The sequence below is a fragment of the Melanotaenia boesemani genome, chromosome 13, assembly GCF_017639745.1.
Source record: "Melanotaenia boesemani isolate fMelBoe1 chromosome 13, fMelBoe1.pri, whole genome shotgun sequence".
In the NCBI taxonomy this organism is placed as follows: Eukaryota; Metazoa; Chordata; class Actinopteri; order Atheriniformes; family Melanotaeniidae; genus Melanotaenia; species Melanotaenia boesemani.
This window is the reverse complement of record NC_055694.1, coordinates 35522217-35541140: the sequence shown is the minus strand read 5'-3', so window position 1 is coordinate 35541140 and position 18924 is coordinate 35522217. Positions and strand designations below refer to the sequence as shown.

The 18924-nt window shown below is 37.3% G+C and overlaps 1 protein-coding gene across 1 annotated transcript in view; it reads left to right on the top strand.

The window, feature by feature from the left end:
* The window catches only part of hck (HCK proto-oncogene, Src family tyrosine kinase), a 32496-nt gene extending 13871 nt beyond the window's left edge, over positions 1–18625 (top strand). The window contains exons 7-13 of the mRNA XM_042004756.1: positions 11256–11405; positions 11774–11926; positions 12011–12193; positions 12406–12482; positions 13755–13908; positions 14179–14310; positions 14563–18625. Of these exons, the coding sequence (XP_041860690.1) occupies positions 11256–11405; positions 11774–11926; positions 12011–12193; positions 12406–12482; positions 13755–13908; positions 14179–14310; positions 14563–14765 (1052 nt within the window). The 3' untranslated portion in view covers positions 14766–18625. The remainder of the gene's footprint in view (positions 1–11255; positions 11406–11773; positions 11927–12010; positions 12194–12405; positions 12483–13754; positions 13909–14178; positions 14311–14562) is intronic.
* The last annotated feature ends 299 nt before the right edge of the window (positions 18626–18924 follow it).

Here is an 18924-nt window from a genome sequence, read left to right as displayed (position 1 = left end):
CCATCCATCCATCATCCATCCATCCACCATCCATCCATCCATCCACCATCCATCCATCCATCCATCCATCCACCATCCATCCATCCACCCATTCATCCATCATCCATCCGTCCGTCTGTTCTTTCGTTTGTTCATCCATCCATGCCATTGCAGATAACGTTAACCTGCAAATTCTTTTTTTTTTCTTGTCCTGTCCAGCACAGTGGCAGCAGAATGATGGTCTGGCTGCTGTGTTGTACTGAACAAATTTGCTTTGCCAAGGGGAGGCTTGTGGGTAGAAGGCTCCTCTTGATAATCTGATTCATTTACTTATTTTAAATCATATTTATTTATTTGGACTTATAGAATTAAAAAAATATTGCCTACCTGACCTGAGGGGACAGAAAAAAGAAGCGTGAACATAAATGAAAATGAGAGTAGAGAAAAGGAAGAGGAGACAAACATCCAGTAGATAAAAGCAACGTGCTTCAATCCAGCCTAACACCAGACAACCAGCCGCTACACCCGTACTGAAATACAACAGAGCATTTACTACAGCTTTTACAGGTAAACTAAGCAGACAATCATCAGTAGTTTCTTTAAGAGACAAAAAGTAGAAGAAAAAGACATATCACAGCAAAAATCAGAAAACTGGACATTGTGATTATGAATAAGCAGCAACGGACAGCCATAGTGATGGATGTAGACATCCCCAACGATGTAAATATCAGGAAAAAAGAACACGAAAACCTGGAGAAATACCAAGGACTCAAGGAAGAGCTGGAGAAAGCCTGGAAGGTAAAGGCAACAGTAGTACCAGTGGTCATCGGAGCACCGGGGGCCATGTCCCCCACACTGGAAAAGTGGCTCCAACAGATACTTGGAGAACCATCAGACATCTCCATCCAGAAGACTGCAGTCCTAGCGCCTCAAGCTCCCAGGACTCTGGTAGAGGACCCGAGCTGGAGATGAACAGCTACCCAGCCTACCCAGGGGGGATGGGAGTTTGGGTGAAGGAAAAGTTTATATATATAAATATGTATATATATTTGTCATATATCCAGATTGTCATCTTGTGAAGTTTGCTGATGACATAGCCGGTCCCTGCTCTCCAGCCACAGGTAACATCACTGCTCAGCCCTGCAGGACTTTGTAGGATTGTGTGGTGGCTCTTGCTTTGAACTCACTGTAGAAAAATTAAGGAAATGATTGTGACCTTTTCACCTAAAAAGGAGACAGCTGTCTGAGGCCGTCAACACCATCATTCGGGGGAAGTCAGCAGAGATTGTTGAGGAGTACAAGTAGCCTACTTAGGAACTTTCTTTCACAATGTGCTCAGGTTTTCCTCATATACAGAGTAGCTTTTAGAGAAGAGCCATCGGAGATGCTACTTACTGAAGAGGCTGGAATCAGCAAGAACGTTCCCACAACTTTTCTACTATGCTTTTATTGAAAATGTGATGACCTTCTCCTTTACATGCCGGTTTCGTTCCTTTACATGCCAGGATTTGTTCCTTTACATTACAGTATCGTTACAATACATGCCGGTTTCAGTCCATTACAAGATGGTTTCATTCCTTAACATGCCAGTTTCGTTCGTTTACATCCCAGTTTCATTACATTACATGCCGGTTTCATTCCTTTACATGCCAGGGTTTGTTCCTTTACATGCCGGTTTCGTTCCACAACATGCCGGTTTCGTTCCACAACATGCCGGTTTTGTACCATTACATGCCAATGGAAACTTTTTTTTAACTAAATGTGGTTTTATCCTGGTGGACTTCAATTTTGAGGCCAGACAGCAAAGGTAAGATGTGTTTTCTGACTTTTACACACATGAAGCATAAATTGGACCTTCTTCTGCCTCTGGTTCAGTGAATCTTGGTCATAGCGAGACTTACAGTTGTTTATTCTGATGTGATGTGAGCTTTCAGTAGAGGAGTCGTTTGTTCGTCTTCATGGGGAGACATCATCTGTGTTTACATATTGTTTTCGGACTTTGTGTACCTGGTCTTTGAATTATTGTTGTCTTAACTGTGTTTGTTGGTGATAGAAATGGTTTTACTGAGCTGGTATCTGAGATTCTGGACTTTCTGTGGATACCACACATGTTTATAGTTACATCTACAGACCTGAAGCTACACCCGGAAACGAGATGTTAACCCCTTATTGATGAATTTTCTGAATTATTGTCGGTTATTTCTACTGATTTTAACCATTTTATCTTAACTGGGGATTTTAACATCCACATAGATAACATGACGGATGGTAATGTCAAGGAATTTTCTTCCATACTGGATGTTTGGTTTATGGCAACATGTAAAAGAACCGACCCACATTCGAGGTCACATTCTGGACCTGGTTATTTCAGGGTGTTGATATTTCTTCTGTTGCTGTCACTGACTCGGCCTTGTCTGACCATTTTTGTATTTTGTTTGATTTACTGATCACTCAGAACGTCCATCCAACCTGCTCCTCGGTTAGGAAGAGGTACATTAATGAAAGAACAAGTGCTAAGTTTGTGGAGGCCATAGCTATGTTACCAACAACCAGAGCAGAGTCAGCTGATGGACTCCTGGATCATTTCAATCTGAAAGTCTTGAATGTAATGGAAGCTGTTGCACCGATAAGAATCAAGAGCAACTTGAGCAAACAGAAAACACCATGGAGAAACACCACTGTGGTTACCAGCCTAAAAAGAGAATGCAGAAAAACTGAGCGGAAATGGTGGAAAAATAAACTTCAAATTTACTATGAGCTGTACAAACAAAGCCTGCGTAAGTATAACAATGAGCAGTGCAAGGCCAGAGAGCTGCATTTATCTGGAATGATTAACAGGAATGTCAACAATTCTCTCTGTTTGCTATGATTGAAAAACTTACTAATCCTCCTAAACAGATAAGCCCAGAGCTCCTTTCCACTGAGAAATTAAACAAATTTGCAAACTTTTTTAGCCAAACAATTAAAACAATTAGGCATAATAATAATTCCACACAGTCACACAAGAAAAGTAGTCTGTGTCTAAAACCCGGAAATAATTCTGATGCCATGTCGCAATTTAAAATGTTTGATTTAAAAATCCTACAAGAAACAGTTTGGCATTTGAAATCAACAACATGCACTCAGGACATGATACCATCCGACTTTTTAAAACCAGTTTTTACCTCAGTAGAAAGTGATCTCCTACTGATAGTTAACAGCTCACTGGCATCAGGCATTTTTCCCAAGTCACTAAAGATAGCTGCTATTAAGCCTCCTAAAGAAAAGGACTCTAGACGCCTCTATAATGAACAACTATAGACCGTCTCTAACCTCTTTTATTTCCAAGATTATTGAGAAAGTTGTATTTCACCAGCTTAATGACTTTTTAAATGAAAGTGGAAATCTTGATAAATTTCAGTCCGGCTTCCGACCTCATCACAGCCCTGAAACAGCTCTGGTTAAAGTGTTAAATGACATTAGGTTGAATACTGATTCTGGTCAAGTATCAGTCCTGGTTCTGGTCAAGTATCAGTCCTGGTTCTGGTCTAGTATCAGTCCTGGTTCTGGTCTAGTATCAGTCCTGGTTCTGGTCCTGTGTCAGTCCTGGTTCTGTTGGATCTCAGTGCTGCGTTTGATACTGTAGATCACAGAATCCTGTTGCACAGGCTGGAAAACTGGGTTGGACTTTCTGGAGTGGTTCTTAACTGGTTCAGGTCCTATTTAGAAGGCCGGAGTTATTTTGTTACGATCGGCAGCTATGAATCCGAACGAGTGGCCATGACTTGTGGAGTCCCCCAGGGGTCAGTCCTTGGACCTCTTCTGTTCAACTTGTATATGCTCCCTTTGGGTAAAATATTACAGAACTATAGCATTAATTATCAAAGTTATGCAGATGATACACAACTTTATGTGTCTCTGTAACCAGATGACTGCAGCCCAATAGACTTAATGTGTCAGTGTCTAGAGCAAATAAACACCTGGATGAAGGAGAATTTTCTACAATTAAATGAAGACAAAACTGAGATGATTCTGTTTGGTAGCAAAGAGAAGAGGGTCAGCATTGGTAAACACCTGGAGACTCGGGCTCTTAAAATCACCGACCAAGTTGGTAACCTGGGAGTGTTGATAGACTCAGATCTGACTTTCAGCAGCCACATCAAAGCTTCACTAAGAAGCTTTTTACCATCAACAGGATTAAAAGTTTAGTTTCCCAGAAAGACCAGGAGAAACTCATCCATGCATTCATCTCCAGTAGACTGGATTACTGTAATGGTCTTTTAACAGAACTTCCTAAAAAGAGCATTAAACATCTGCAGCTCATCCAAAACGCTGCTGCTAGAGTTTTAACCAGGACTAAGAGATCTGAACACATCACACCAGTTTTGAAATCTTTACACTGGCTTCCTGTTAGTCACGGAATAGATTTTAAAACCCTTCTGCTTGTTTACAAACCCCAGAATGGTTTAGGCCCAGAATACATCTGTGATATGTTCAGAGAATATAAACCTAGCAGAGCTCTTAGATCCAAAGACTCTGGTCAACTAGTCCAGACCAGAGTCCAGACCAGAGTCCAGACTAAACATGGAGAAGCAGCATTTAGCTGTTATGCTGCAAACAAGTGGAACAAACTGCCAGTGGAGATTAAACTTTCCCCAAATGTAGACATTTTTAAATCCAGGTTAAAAACTTTTCTTTTTCATGCGCCTATTCATGAAATCTGCACGGTAACTTTTTTTTTTTTATTTTTTTTTTATTTATCTTGCTTTTAATCATTTTAATCTAATTATTATTTTCTTGTGATTATGTGTTGAAGCCTTTTACTATTTCTAAATATCTGTAATGCCTTTGTTTTATGTAAAGCACTTTGAATTGTCCTGTACCTGTAGCGGAGGCTGCAGGTACAGAGGTGAAGCTAAACAGTCAAGCTAAGAATGAAAGTTTAGAGAAATTATATCCAGAAATGTGGATAATGAAGCAGTGAAGGTGCATGGATGGAAGTTATTGTGCATATTGTGAATATTTCTCTCTCCTCACCATCTAGAAGCTGTGAGATTCTCATCCTGCTTTCTGTCTGTTCACCTGATGCTGATATTCATCACATATTGTTCCTTCTGTGTTTAGAAGGAAGCAGCTTCACAGCTTTAAATTCATCCTGCTGACTTTTTACCTTTTAGTTAGTAAATCCTGAACATTTCATCCTTCTTTCTCATAAATATGTGGTTTTATATATGAAGAAATATTTTAACTGTTGGTGTTTAAAGAGAAAACTGCTGCTAAACCTGTTTATGTGTTTAGTGCAGGGGTCTGCAGCCTTTCCAATCCAAAGAGACATTTTTCCCTCAGCCAGCTAAATAAAACTACTTTAGAGACGCAGATGTTACCAGACTTTTGGAAAAAAATTCTGATAAATATCTGCTATAGAAAAACCACGTTTTTATTTCTATTTTTAGGTTTTAGTTTAGAAAACGTGAACTTTCATGGGATGTGGATACTTGTAAAAAGTTATGTAAATTTAAAAAAAGGGAAAAAAAAACACATAGTTGCCAACCTAATGAGAAGAAAAATAGATAAAAAGAGATAGAATTGGAATATTCAGTGTAATTATGTTGTGGAAATTCAATGCAATTATTCCATGGCAAAAAATTGAAATTTTTTTTTAAAAGAAAACTGCATTTGTTCTTAAATCTATATTTAAAATCATGAGTTAGTTCTTTAGCATGTTTAGGCGTGTATTAAGAGTCATGTTGGAAAGTCCAGTAAGCAACTTGCTGCTCTGGAGCCACAGGTTGAACACCCCTGAGTTAGTGTTTGTAAAGCAGAATTTATGACATTTTGTTCATATCGCAGTAGGCCTTCTTTTAAAGGAAAAGGACATTTTGTGCGTAACAATGCGATTAATCACGATTAATTGCAACATTTTATATGTTTAATCGAGATAAAAAATTTTATTCGTTGTCCAGCACTATTGTTTTTATTTATTATTTATCTTTTTAAAAGACTTATGTGTGTTTTAAATGACATTGTTTTTAGAACATGTAATTGTGTGACTTGTCTTGTAGGTCCTTTAAGCTACTCTCATGTTCTTTTAAACTTCCTTGTGGGGGCAAATAAAGTGGTTTGAATAGAACTGAACTGAGCCCTGCATGTCGTCTTGTCTCTCATTTTGTCCTTCCTCATCTTGCAGATCCTCTTCCATCTCTTCACTACTGTGGTCTCCTACCACCTCCTCCTGTCGCTCATCACATCGGCCTTCCATTATGTCACAGTAGTGTTAGTCTCTGATTCTCTCACATAACTCTGATGAGAAAAATAATGTTCTTCTTTGTAGTCGACTCAAAATCTGCATCAAAGTTATGAGCAGCTTTCAGAATGAGGCTGTGATTATTTTTTTTATTTCTTAGTATGATGTAGTTATTTTGTACTACCTCTTTCCTGCTGCCTCCGCGCTTCCCTCCTCAGTTTCAAAACGCTGTTGTCTTACCTGGTGCTGCGTTCAATGCAGCCCGACATCAGAGTCACCCTGTTAAATGGCAGATTCACTATAATTAGTGACACTTGAATGTTGGCAGCTGGGATGGCAAGACTTTGATTTCAGATAGCGGGTAGATCCGCCCATGTGTACAAAACTGTATTTGTGTATTCTGTATTTGTGTATTCTGTGTTTGTGTATTCTGTGTTTGTATATTTTGTATTTGTGTATTCTGTGTTTGTGTATTCTGTGTTTGTATATTTTGTATTTGTGTGCTCTGTGTTTGTGTATTCTGTGTTTGTATATTCTGTGTTTGTGTATTCTCTCTTTGTATATTCTGTGTTTGTGTATTCTGTGTTTGTGTATTCTGTATTTGTATATTTTTTATTTCTGTATTCTGAGTTTGTATATTCTGTTTTTGTGTATTCTGTGTTTGTGTTTTCTGTATTTGTGTATTCTGTGTTTGTATTTTCTGTATTTGTGTATTCTGTGTTTTTGTATTCTGTATTTGTGTATTCTGTGTTTGTGTATTCTGGGTTTGTATATTCTGTTTTTGTGTATTCTGTGTTTGTGTTTTCTGTATTTGTGTATTCTGTGTTTGTATTTTCTTAATTTGTGTATTTTGTGTTCGTGTATTCTGTGTTTGTATTTTCTGTATTTGTGTATTCTGTGTTTTTGTATTCTGTATTTGTGTATTCTGTGTTTGTGTATTCTGGGTTTGTATATTCTGTTTTTGTGTATTCTGTGTTTGTGTTTTCTGTAGTTGTGTATTCTGTGTTTGTATTTTCTTAATTTGTGTATTTTGTATTCGTGTATTCTGTGTTTGTATATTCTGTATTTGTATATTCTGTGTTTGTGTATTCTGTGTTTGTATTTTCTTTATTTGTGTATTCTGTGTTTGTGTATTCTGTGTTTGTGTATTCTGTGTTTGGGTTTTCTTTATTTGTGTATTTTGTGTTTGTGTATTCTGTGTTTGTGTATTCTGTTTGTGTATTCTGTATTTGTGTATTCTGTGTTTGTGTGTTCTGTGTTTGTGTATTTTGTGTTTCTGTATGCTGTATTTGTTTATTCTGTGTTTGTTTATTCTTTATTTATGTATTATGTGTTTGTGTATTCTGTTTGTGTATTCTGTGTTAGTACATTCTGTGTTTGTATATTTTGTATTTGTGTATTCTTTATTTGTGTATTCTGTGTTTGTGTATTCTGTATTTGTATATTCAGTGTTTGTGTATTCTGTGTTTCTATATTCTTTATTTGTGTATTCTGTGTTTGTGTATTCTGTGTTTGTATATTCTGTATTTGTGTATTCTGTGTTTATGTATCATGTGTTTGTATATTCTGTGTTTGTGTATTCTGTGTTTGTATTTTCTTTATTTGTGTATTTTGTGTTTGTGTATTCTGTGTTTGTATTTCATTTATTTGTGTATTTTGTGTTTGTGTATTCTGTATTTGTGTATTCCGTGTTTGTGTATTCTGTGTTTGTATAGTTTGTATTTGTGTATTCTTTATTTGTGTATTCTGTGTTTGTATATTCTTTATTTGTGTATTTTGTGTTTGTGTATTCTGTGTTTGTATATTCTGTGTTTGTATATTCTGTGTTTGTGTATTCTGTGTTTGTGTATTCTGTGTTTGTATGTTCTGTGTTTGTATATTCTTTATTTGTGTATTTTGTGTTTGTGTATTCTGTGTTTGTATATTCTGTGTTTGTATATTCTGTGTTTGTATATTCTGTGTTTGTGTATTCTGTGTTTGTATGTTCTTTGTTTGTGTATTCTGTGTTTGTGTATTCTGTTTTTGTGTATTCTGTATTTGTGTATCCTGTGTTCGTATATTCTGTGTTTGTGTATTCTGTGTTTGTGTATTCTGTGTTTGTGTATTTGTGTTTATATATTCTGTGTTTGTATATTCTGTTTTTGTGTATTCTGTATTTGTGTATCCTGTGTTCGTATATTCTGTGTTTGTGTATTCTGTGTTTGTATGTTCTGTGTTTGTGTATTCTGTTTTTGTGTATTCTGTATTTGTGTATCCTGTGTTCGTATATTCTGTGTTTGTGTATTCTGTGTTTGTGTATTCTGTGTTTGTATATTCTGTGTTTGTGTATTCTGTGTTTATATATTCTATGTTTGTATATTCTGTTTTTGTGTATTCTGTATTTGTGTATCCTGTGTTCGTATATTCTGTGTTTGTGTATTCTGTGTTTGTATGTTCTGTGTTTGTGTATTCTGTGTTTGTGTATTCTGTGTTTGTGTATTCTTTGTATATTCTTTATTTGTGTATTTTGTGTTTGTGTATTCTGTGTTTGTATGTTCTGTGTTTGTGTATTCTGTGTTTGTGTATTCTGTTTTTGTGTATTCTGTATTTGTGTATCATGTGTTCGTATATTCTGTGTTTGTGTATTCTGTGTTTGTGTATTCTGTGTTTGTATTTTCTTTATTTGTGTATTTTGTGTTTGTGTATTCTGTGTTTGTGTATTCTGTGTTAGTATTTTATTTATTTGTGTATTTTGTGTTTGTGTATTCTGTGTTTGTATATTCTGTATTTGTGCATTCCGTGTTTGTGTATTCTGTGTTTGTGTATTCTCTGTTTGTATAGTTTGTATTTGTATATTCTGTATTTGTGTATTCCGTGTTTGTGTATTCTGTGTTTGTGTATTCTGTGTTTGTATTTTCTTTATTTGTGTATTTTGTGTTTGTGTATTCTGTGTTTGTATTTTATCTATTTGTGTATTTTGTGTTTGTGTATTCTGTGTTTGTGTATTCTGTGTTAGTGTTTTATTTATTTGTGTATTTTGTGTTTGTGTATTCTGTGTTTGTATATTCTGTATTTGTGTATTCCGTGTTTGTGTATTCTGTGTTTGTATTTTATTTATTTGTGTATTTTGTGTTTGTGTATTCTGTGTTTGTATATTCTGTGTTTGTGTATTCTGTGTTAGTATTTTATTTATTTGTGTATTTTGTGTTTGTGTATTCTGTGTTTGTGTATTCTGTGTTTGTATTTTCTTTATTTGTGTATTTTGTGTTTGTGTATTCTGTGTTTGTGTATTCTGTGTTTGTATTTCATTTATTTGTGTATTTTGTGTTTGTGTATTCTGTTAGTATTTTATTTATTTGTGTATTTTGTGTTTGTGTATTCTGTGTTTGTATTTAATTTATTTGTGTATTTTGTGTTTGTGTATTCTGTTAGTATTTTATTTATTTGTGTATTTTGTGTTTGTGTATTCTGTGTTTGTATTTTATTTATTTGTGTATTTTGTGTTTGTGTATTCTGTGTTAGTATTTTATTTATTTGTGTATTTTGTGTTTGTGTATTCTGTTAGTATTTTATTTATTTGTGTATTTTGTGTTTGTGTATTCTGTGTTTGTATTTTATTTATTTGTGTATTTTGTGTTTGTGTATTCTGTGTTAGTATTTTATTTATTTGTGTATTTTGTGTTTGTGTATTCTGTGTTTGTATATTCTGTATTTGTGTATTCCGTGTTTGTGTATTCTGTGTTTGTGTATTCTGTGTTTGTGTATTCTGTGTTTGTGTATTCTTTGTATATTCTTTATTTGTGTATTTTGTGTTTGTGTATTCTGTGTTTGTATGTTCTGTGTTTGTGTATTCTGTGTTTGTGTATTCTGTTTTTGTGTATTCTGTATTTGTGTATCATGTGTTCGTATATTCTGTGTTTGTGTATTCTGTGTTTGTGTATTCTGTGTTTGTATTTTCTTTATTTGTGTATTTTGTGTTTGTGTATTCTGTGTTTGTGTATTCTGTGTTAGTATTTTATTTCTTTGTGTATTTTGTGTTTGTGTATTCTGTGTTTGTATATTCTGTATTTGTGCATTCCGTGTTTGTGTATTCTGTGTTTGTGTATTCTCTGTTTGTATAGTTTGTATTTGTATATTCTGTATTTGTGTATTCCGTGTTTGTGTATTCTGTGTTTGTGTATTCTGTGTTTGTATTTTCTTTATTTGTGTATTTTGTGTTTGTGTATTCTGTGTTTGTATTTTATTTATTTGTGTATTTTGTGTTTGAGTATTCTGTGTTAGTATTTTATTTATTTGTGTATTTTGTGTTTGTGTATTCTGTGTTTGTATATTCTGTATTTGTGTATTCTGTGTTTGTGTATTCTGTGTTTGTATATTCTGTATTTGTGTATTCCGTGTTTGTGTATTCTGTGTTTGTATATTCTGTATTTGTGTATTCCGTGTTTGTGTATTCTGTGTTTGTATAGTTTGTATTTGTGTATTCTTTATTTGTGTATTTTGTGTGGTGTCCATGTGTGTGGACATTCTGACTTCTTCCTGCCTAAAGTAAAAAGTTCCAAGTTTGTGGCCTTAAACCAACCAGGAGCTGCAAACCGTTCTAGTAACATGATGATGTGTGACTGAATCTAGGCATGTCTCATGGTTAAAAGTAGTTTGCTATGTTTTCAACACGTGTTATCCGTTTCTAGCGTGAAATGCTCATATAAGTCATGCTTCCCTCCTGGGTGATGCTGTATTTTAGAAGATGCTCCTGTAGGGTCACATCAATACACAAATGACATATGTGGTCTTTTGTTTTTCTTTGTTTTTGTCTTTTTTTCTTTCGTTTTTTTAAGAACTTGTTATTTTTATTGATCTGTTCAGCATCTTTAGGAATATGTTTAGTAAAACATTAACATAATATGAAATAATTACAAATATACCATGAAAATGATGAATACCTGTAATTCTTTCATTAAAACTTGCAGAGTCATTTAAAACTGAAAGTTTTAATTGAAATAAAATTGAGGAATCTGTGTTAAGAAATAATCCTGGGTTGCTTTTGTGGTAACTTGTTGTTTTTCGTCCATCACAGGCAGCTACTCTCTCTCTGTTCGGGACATTGATGCCCACTCTGGTGGCACAGTTAAACATTATAAAATCCGAACTCTGGACAACGGAGGATTCTACATCTCTCCTCGCATTACTTTCAACACCCTGCAAGAGCTGGTCAGCCATTACAAGAGTAAGGAGTATTTCTGTGGTTGCCTCTGTTTAGCATCATATTGAATTATTCTCACTTTCTCAGAATGGAAAATCAAGCAACAAATTGGGAATCCCCAAAGAGTTCGTCCACTAAAACCGGGTCCATTTACTGCCAACTGAGTCCTGTCTTTGTTCCATAATAGATCATTATGCTTGTCGTGGTGCACAGCGCCCTCTGCTGTTCAAATGAAATACCTTAATCTGAATCTGTCTGGGTCATTATGGCTGGCTTTATTGTTTTGTTTCATTATGTTTCACCATATCCCTTCAAATAATTAACAAAACTGCTCCTTTTCCATATTTGAATCGTTTTACACAAGTAAATGATGAAATATTTCTTGTTTTCAGAGCAGGGAGACGGCCTCTGTCAAAACCTGACTGTCCCATGTTTGAGCCCCAAACCTGAGAAACCATGGGAGAAGGATGCCTGGGAAATTCCAAGATCCTCACTCAAACTGGAAAAGAAGCTCGGTGCCGGCCAGTTCGGAGAAGTCTGGATGGGTGAGATAGAGGCATTTCATCACAGGATCCAGCTTTAACAGAAAAAATAAAGCTAATTCTGGTGAGTTTTTCCTCTGGTTCCAGCTACCTACAATAAGCACACCAAGGTCGCAGTGAAAACGATGAAGCCAGGAAGCATGTCGGTGGAGGCTTTCATGATGGAGGCCAACCTGATGAAGCGTCTGCAGCACGACAAACTGGTTCGACTCAATGCCGTGGTCACCAAAGAGGAGCCCATCTACATCATCACTGAGTTCATGGAGAAAGGTGCTGAGCGTCTATTTCTGTCTTCAGATTCATTCAAATTCGTGCATTTTAACAATGGAGGAAAATATTGATTAAATAGAAAAATGAATTTAAATTCCAACAACAGAAATCTTGACTGGATCATCTTAATGTTGTTGTGTGGGTTCTTTTTGTACCGAGTTTAGCTGGTTTCTGCCTGTGTGGTGTGTGACATGATGTGTGTGCGCCTGCAGGTAGCTTGTTAGACTTCCTGAAGAGTGATGAGGGGAACCGCGTCCAGCTGCCGAAGCTCATCGACTTCTCTGCTCAGGTGAGGGTCACACATCACAGCTATCAGACCCTCCGCTTGGTCGGCTGGAATTCAGTTCTTTGTGGTTATACAGATCGTTTTCTAATTATTCCTAACTTCCCCATGATAGGAGACTTTTTTTCTCCTGTTCAAAGACAGTAGTTATGAAATGCAACTGATCCCAAATAAAATGGTAAATGTATTTATACAGCGCCTTACTGCACCTGGACCTTTACATTATACATCACATTCACCCATTCACACACACATTCACACACTGATGACCAAAAAATAGTTAAAAGAAATTAAAATACACAGAAAACGTGACCTTATGCTGAGAATACAGCAGCTTTTCATTACACGTGTGTTTAGCATGACTGCCTCACACATTGTACATGTCCTCAGAAATTAAAGCTACGCATTCAGAAGCTGCAGTATGTAAGTAACCAGTAGGGGGCAGCGTAGAGGCCAGTTTGAGCAGATGTGTGGTCACAAAGCTGATTTTCGTTTGCTGTGTTTAGGGTCCTTACATACCATCTGTGAAACCTGCTGTGTAAACTCAGCTCCTTTGTTATTGTCGGGTTTATTGTTTGTTTTGTTGTTTTGTTTGTTTGTTTGTTTTTTACACCCTACAAATTTGGGAACTCTGTCCGGTCCTGTAACACACCCTATAACAGAGTCTCCCCGGTAACCAGCGTAGTACACAAGCTTGTACGTAAACTACTACGCTAACGGTGGATTGAAACATGAGGACCTGGAATAAAAACAAATTCTCGTCTTCTTATTCTCAGGCTTACTTGAACTTTAGAGAAGAAATTGTTTTATGAAAAAAATTCATACTCATGAAAGGGTCTCCCGTTTTTCTGTCTCCAAATGGGTCTCATGTAGTTTGATCTTTGAATGAAAAGCAATTAATTGATTTTATTTCTAAAGTAATCAGCAGGCTTTCCTTCCAGACGTAGAGTCATAACTTGCTTGGCTCCATGCTGCCAGATATTTTGAGACACACACCGTGGTCTCTTCATTACCCACCATGACCGTTACCCGTACAAACCGAGGGCAAGATATGCCTCATATTTTATTTTCTCTATTTGGCAGCTGAAATCTTTTATCATCATTTGTCCATTGATACTTTCACAAATGTATCCACATTTTGTGAGCAGGGTAAAATCTATCAACTGTATTTAACCTTGCTGAAGCCTTGTTTTAGTCAGATAAGATATAACTTTATTTCCAGTCATGTTTCTTGTGAAAGCTGTTTAGCTTCTTTACACTGAGACTGTTTTTCTGTAGATTGCAGAGGGCATGGCTTACATCGAGCAGAATAATTACATCCACAGAGACCTGAGAGCTGCCAACATCCTGGTCAATAAGGCTTTAGTCTGCAAAATTGCTGACTTTGGCCTCGCTCGTATCATTGAGGACAATGAGTACACAGCCAGAGAAGGTACGACTCACTGATCTGTGCAGAAATGTGGAACCCAGCAGCACATGAAGTTTAGGAGGAACAGCTTCAGTGCTTCTGACATATGATGCTGTAACATGAGTGGAAGCAAAGCAGAAAGTGAAAATCAGAGTGATTTCCTCCATGAATGAGCAATGTCTCTGCAGATGTGTGACAAAGAAACCTCTCAGGAGTTTCAGTGAGAGTTGACTCATGTAAACAACAAGGCCAATGTTACTGAAAACACTGACTGAGTTTTCTATTTGACTCCAGGAGCCAAGTTCCCCATCAAATGGACGGCCCCGGAAGCCATCAACTACGGCTCTTTCACAATCAAGTCTGACGTCTGGTCCTTTGGTATCTTGCTGACTGAGATTATCAGCTATGGACGCACACCATACCCAGGTAAGTCCAGTTCTCCGTCCGAGAGGAACACAGCTGTGTTATGAGTCATAGAAAGTCAATCATGCAGTTATCACATGAGTGTGAGAGGGCGGGGAACATGCCAGCAGACCTCACATCACCTCAATAAGTATTTAGAATAAACCACAGATGTGTACTTAATGGCAAACTTAAAGAACATGTTCAGACATTTCTCAGCTGGGTTTAATGAAGATCCGTATAAACGTCCGTGTTCTTCATACACACTTGTTTCAGGAATGACCAACCCAGAGGTGATCCGTTCCCTGGAGAAGGGCTACCGAATGCAGCGCCTGGACAGCTGTCCTTCCGAACTCTATGAAATCATGCTGGAGTGCTGGAAGAACAAACCCGAGGACCGTCCCACCTTTGATTACCTGCAGAGTGTCCTGGAGGATTTCTACACAGCCACGGAGAGCCAGTATCAGCAGCAGCCTTGAGATGTGTGTTAGAGAGCTGTTTCTTTCATATAAACTGTAACAAGAAGTCCAGTTTCTACAAGCAGCAGCTCAGGACACACACACTGTTTGTTTGCTATTCTATGTCTTCTTCTATTTCTCTATCTTATTCACGTGCACGAGGCAAGGCAAGTTTATCTGTGTAGCATAACGACAGGGTGATTCAAAGTGCTTTACAGAATACAATCATACAACAGAAAACAGAAATAAGGCACTGTGCACAAATTACAGTACAGTAAAACTTTTTATCCTTTAAGAAACTATGCCTGCTCTGACACTTCCAGTAGATCCTGTGTGAATATCACCATGTCCAGTTTGGGAAGCTGGATGGAGTTCCCCTTCCTTCTCTTTAAGAAATGGAAAATAGTCACTGAGGGTTTTCAAGTGCAATACATGACACGGTGACCGGGTGCTGGTTCCACAACATTTCAGGCAAGTGTGCATTTCTAAAAATGCATTTCAAAATGCAAGCATCAAATGCAAGTTCCACTCTTCTTTCTCTCCATTGTGTGAGAATTCCTGCCTTCTAACTTTGGAATCGCGGATGGCATGCTAACGTATAGCGCATTCTAGCGTCTCACTTTCCCAAGCACAGCCACTGTGTGTCAAAGACTGCGACAACACCGATGAAAGCACGTCATCCGATAGTTCATGGAGTGTTCACTCAGTTGAAGACGTTCGTGATCATAAACATTGCACATATATGGTTCCTCTGTGTTCAGAAGGAAGAACGGTTCTCACAGGGGGAACGGATCTTAACGGGGACATGCACTTCTGTACCAACCAGGCTGGTGTATTTTAGCAGAAACTGCTGTTATGCTGCCCATGGTAACCATGGTAACGAGCAACACTATCTAACAAAAGCAAAAGAAAACAGTTAGCTCTAGGTTCATCTAGCCAGCACCGTTGACGTGTCGAGGAGAAAGCTGCAACTTTTAATCTCCTTTTAAAATCTTTCTGCTTCTTGACTGCTTTCTGCCTGGGGAAGGCTAGCTAGCTCTATTGTATCGTGTGGTCACAGTGCTTTTTTTTTGCTTTCTTCGTGACGTTGAAACGGCTCCCATGCTGCTGCTGCATATGTATGGTCCTGCATTTTAGTAAATATCAATTTAACAGATTTTCCAACTTGTTTATCTTCTCCTGCATCACTGCGCGCTGGGTCGCAGGGATTCAGAGTTTGTGTCTTTGTCTCTTGCCCTCAGCTGTAGTTTCAAGATGGCAGACCCTCATGGCGCTGACATATCGGCTTCAGGCCCATTTCTGCTCCCTTACGTATGTAAACAGCTACGTCCGTTTTAAACGTTGTCATATGTCTCCATCTTCATGCTTCCATGCACCTTTTATGTTGCCATGGTTGTTAAGTCAGTTCCTCCACTAGTGGGCAGCGCTGAGTTCAGAGCTCTGACGTCAGTTTCAGACCCCGTTTGGCAGCGTGTGACGTGTCGCTACAACGTTGTTTCCAACCATCCAACCCCCCCCCCCGCTGGTAGCAGTCAGCTATTCTGCTCAGCACTGCCCCCGTGATTTCCAGTGATATTACTCCGTCTTCTGTATCAAGCGACAGATAGCTAAGCTCCCTGAACAGAGACCAAATGATGCACATAATCAACGCAGCAGATGGACGAAACTGTCCGTCCGTCTGCGTGTCTGTCATCTTCTTTAGCAGCTTCTTTAATTCCAATGAGTTTTAAAGAGACTTCTGTGCCAGCAGCTAATTTAAAAGCCTCTTTTTTTCTTTCCTTTTTTTTTTTTTTTTAACAAATTCAGTGCAGCAAACAGGAATAAATTCCAGGTGTAAAGACAAGAACACCCTGAGCTTTTTAAAAAATGTGGATATGAGGACCATGTCTGTGTATGGAAATAACCATGCATCCAACTAATGATGCAACAAGCAATAATCCCAAGAGCTTGACTTGAAGGCAGCTGGACGTCTTTTTGTCTCTTAAAAAAAGAGAGCAAATTGTCTTCGATTCGAGCACTTACAATCACTATGACCAGGATGACTGAGACTTTACGCCAACAACCAGGCAATAATGAGTCTGAGATTTAGAATCAGTGAAAAAACACAGCACTTCATGCTAGATGGTAACGAGCACTAGTCTGACTAGTAAACACCGTGCAGATTTATGTATGGCAACAACACGCGTTAAAAGGAGCAGCAACTTGCCTCTTTTTAGCTTTATAGCATAACTGTAGTCTGAAATTAAAAGAAAAAGTTTGAGTTTCAGCTGTTGTAGAAGTTATAGAGAAAATGTATAATAACTAAATAAATATCTATTACAAGGTGATTCTGATGACATACAAGTTCAATAACGGAACAGAAAATTGGTCAAATGTGGAAGAATTAGTCAGTTAAATTAACTTTTTACTGGCATTCAAAGCAAGCTAAGCCCATAAATCTGGACACAGCAGCAGTGATTATACATAGCATACAGAGCTGATAAGTATCTATATCTCCATTGTCAATGGCAAGTAATACACCGCAATGCTGCACCTATTTTACTTTTATTTGTTGTTTTTTCTTTGATTACGAACTGCATGATGACTAATTTATGCCTCTGTCTCAAGATACTTGTCCATAACTAAAATGAGTTTTACTGAGCTTTGCAAATGAAGGGTTTGTTTCAAGACATGACCAGGAGAACTGCTCTGGACAGCCTGGACGGGCCCTGCTTCAGCACGGTGGAGCCCATCACAACAGGAAGCTTTCCACTTTTCTACTCTTATCCTTGCTGTAATTTGAGCACAGTCCCAAACATCCTAACAGTGTGCACGGTTGTAAAAGCCTGATGGTTTCACAGATGCAGCAGAATGTTTCAGCCCAGGCTTGAGGCACTATGACAAAGTTATCTTAACATCAGTGCACATTGCACAGCCATCAAGCACAAGAAAAATGTTCCCAGGGAAATGTTTGCAGAGACCTGCTCAGACCATGCTGGCTGGCATTAGCAGCTCATTGTGCCGTTTCCCTTCCTGTTAAACTTTGCAGTGTTCTACATTGTGAAAGGAAAGCAGGTGTTAACAAATTTCAGACTATAGGCTTAATTATGCTGAAATCTTCTGTCTGCATATAGTTTCAACGGCGCTGTTTTAACAGAACTTTTATAGTGCCTTTTGCAGTGGTTTAAACTCTGATTGCAGGCTACAGTATATTCTATAAGATTTTAGACATTTTTCTTTATAACTTATTTAAAATAAAGCTGTGCATTTTCACGTTTTCATTTTGCAAATCGATCTGATTTCAATAATGTATCTTAAATTGAATTTCCTTCTTAACTGCAAAAGCATTTTAATATATAAACATTTAGGTATTTTTCTATTTTAAATTTTTATTTGTGGATTAATGACTGCTAACTTCTCTCTGCTGTTTGAATCATGTGTTTCTCATGTTGTTGGAAGTAGCTGAAGAGATGTTGTGCAGTGAACCACGTGAACTCATTACAGGACCAACATTTGTAAAAGCTTCAAAGGGAACCTGGTTTCATCCTGTCGGTATTTTATTTAGGAAAATCTGGGAGGAAATAACATTTAAAGACAGGGATTTTTATCTTATATATGAAATATCTGATGTTAAATTGACTGAAACAGTGACTCAGTAATGTATATACTCGTTGGTTTAAGAACATTTCTTTCTTTGTCTGTTTATGAAATTCTTGTTTCAACTCTGTAATGAAAATAATTGAATAAATTGCTGTTAAAAGGACCCAAAAGTGTATAATAGTGTTGTACATAGATTTGTATATGTTCTTTATTATCTGGTATATAGATTTGTCTGTTTGTTTTGCTGTTTTGTTCGTTATCTGAGTCTTATCAATGTGTTTCGGGATCAATAAAAGTATCTATCTGTCTGTCTGTCCTTCCGTCCGTCCGTCTGTCTGTCTTCTCTAATTAAAATGTACAAATATCTATTTAAAATCATACAAAATGTACCCTCTATTAACCAGATCATGTGATGTGGAGTAAAATCGTCTCTGCATCTATACTTGTGCTATTACCTCGATCCCTGACATGAGCTACAGTTTCATCCTGTCTGAAGACAGCCATCATCATCCCTATTCCATAAAAAGCCAGCTGCCAAGTGCCTCAATGACTACAAGCCGATTACACTGAAGTCTGTAGTCATGAAATTGCAAGAGACTAA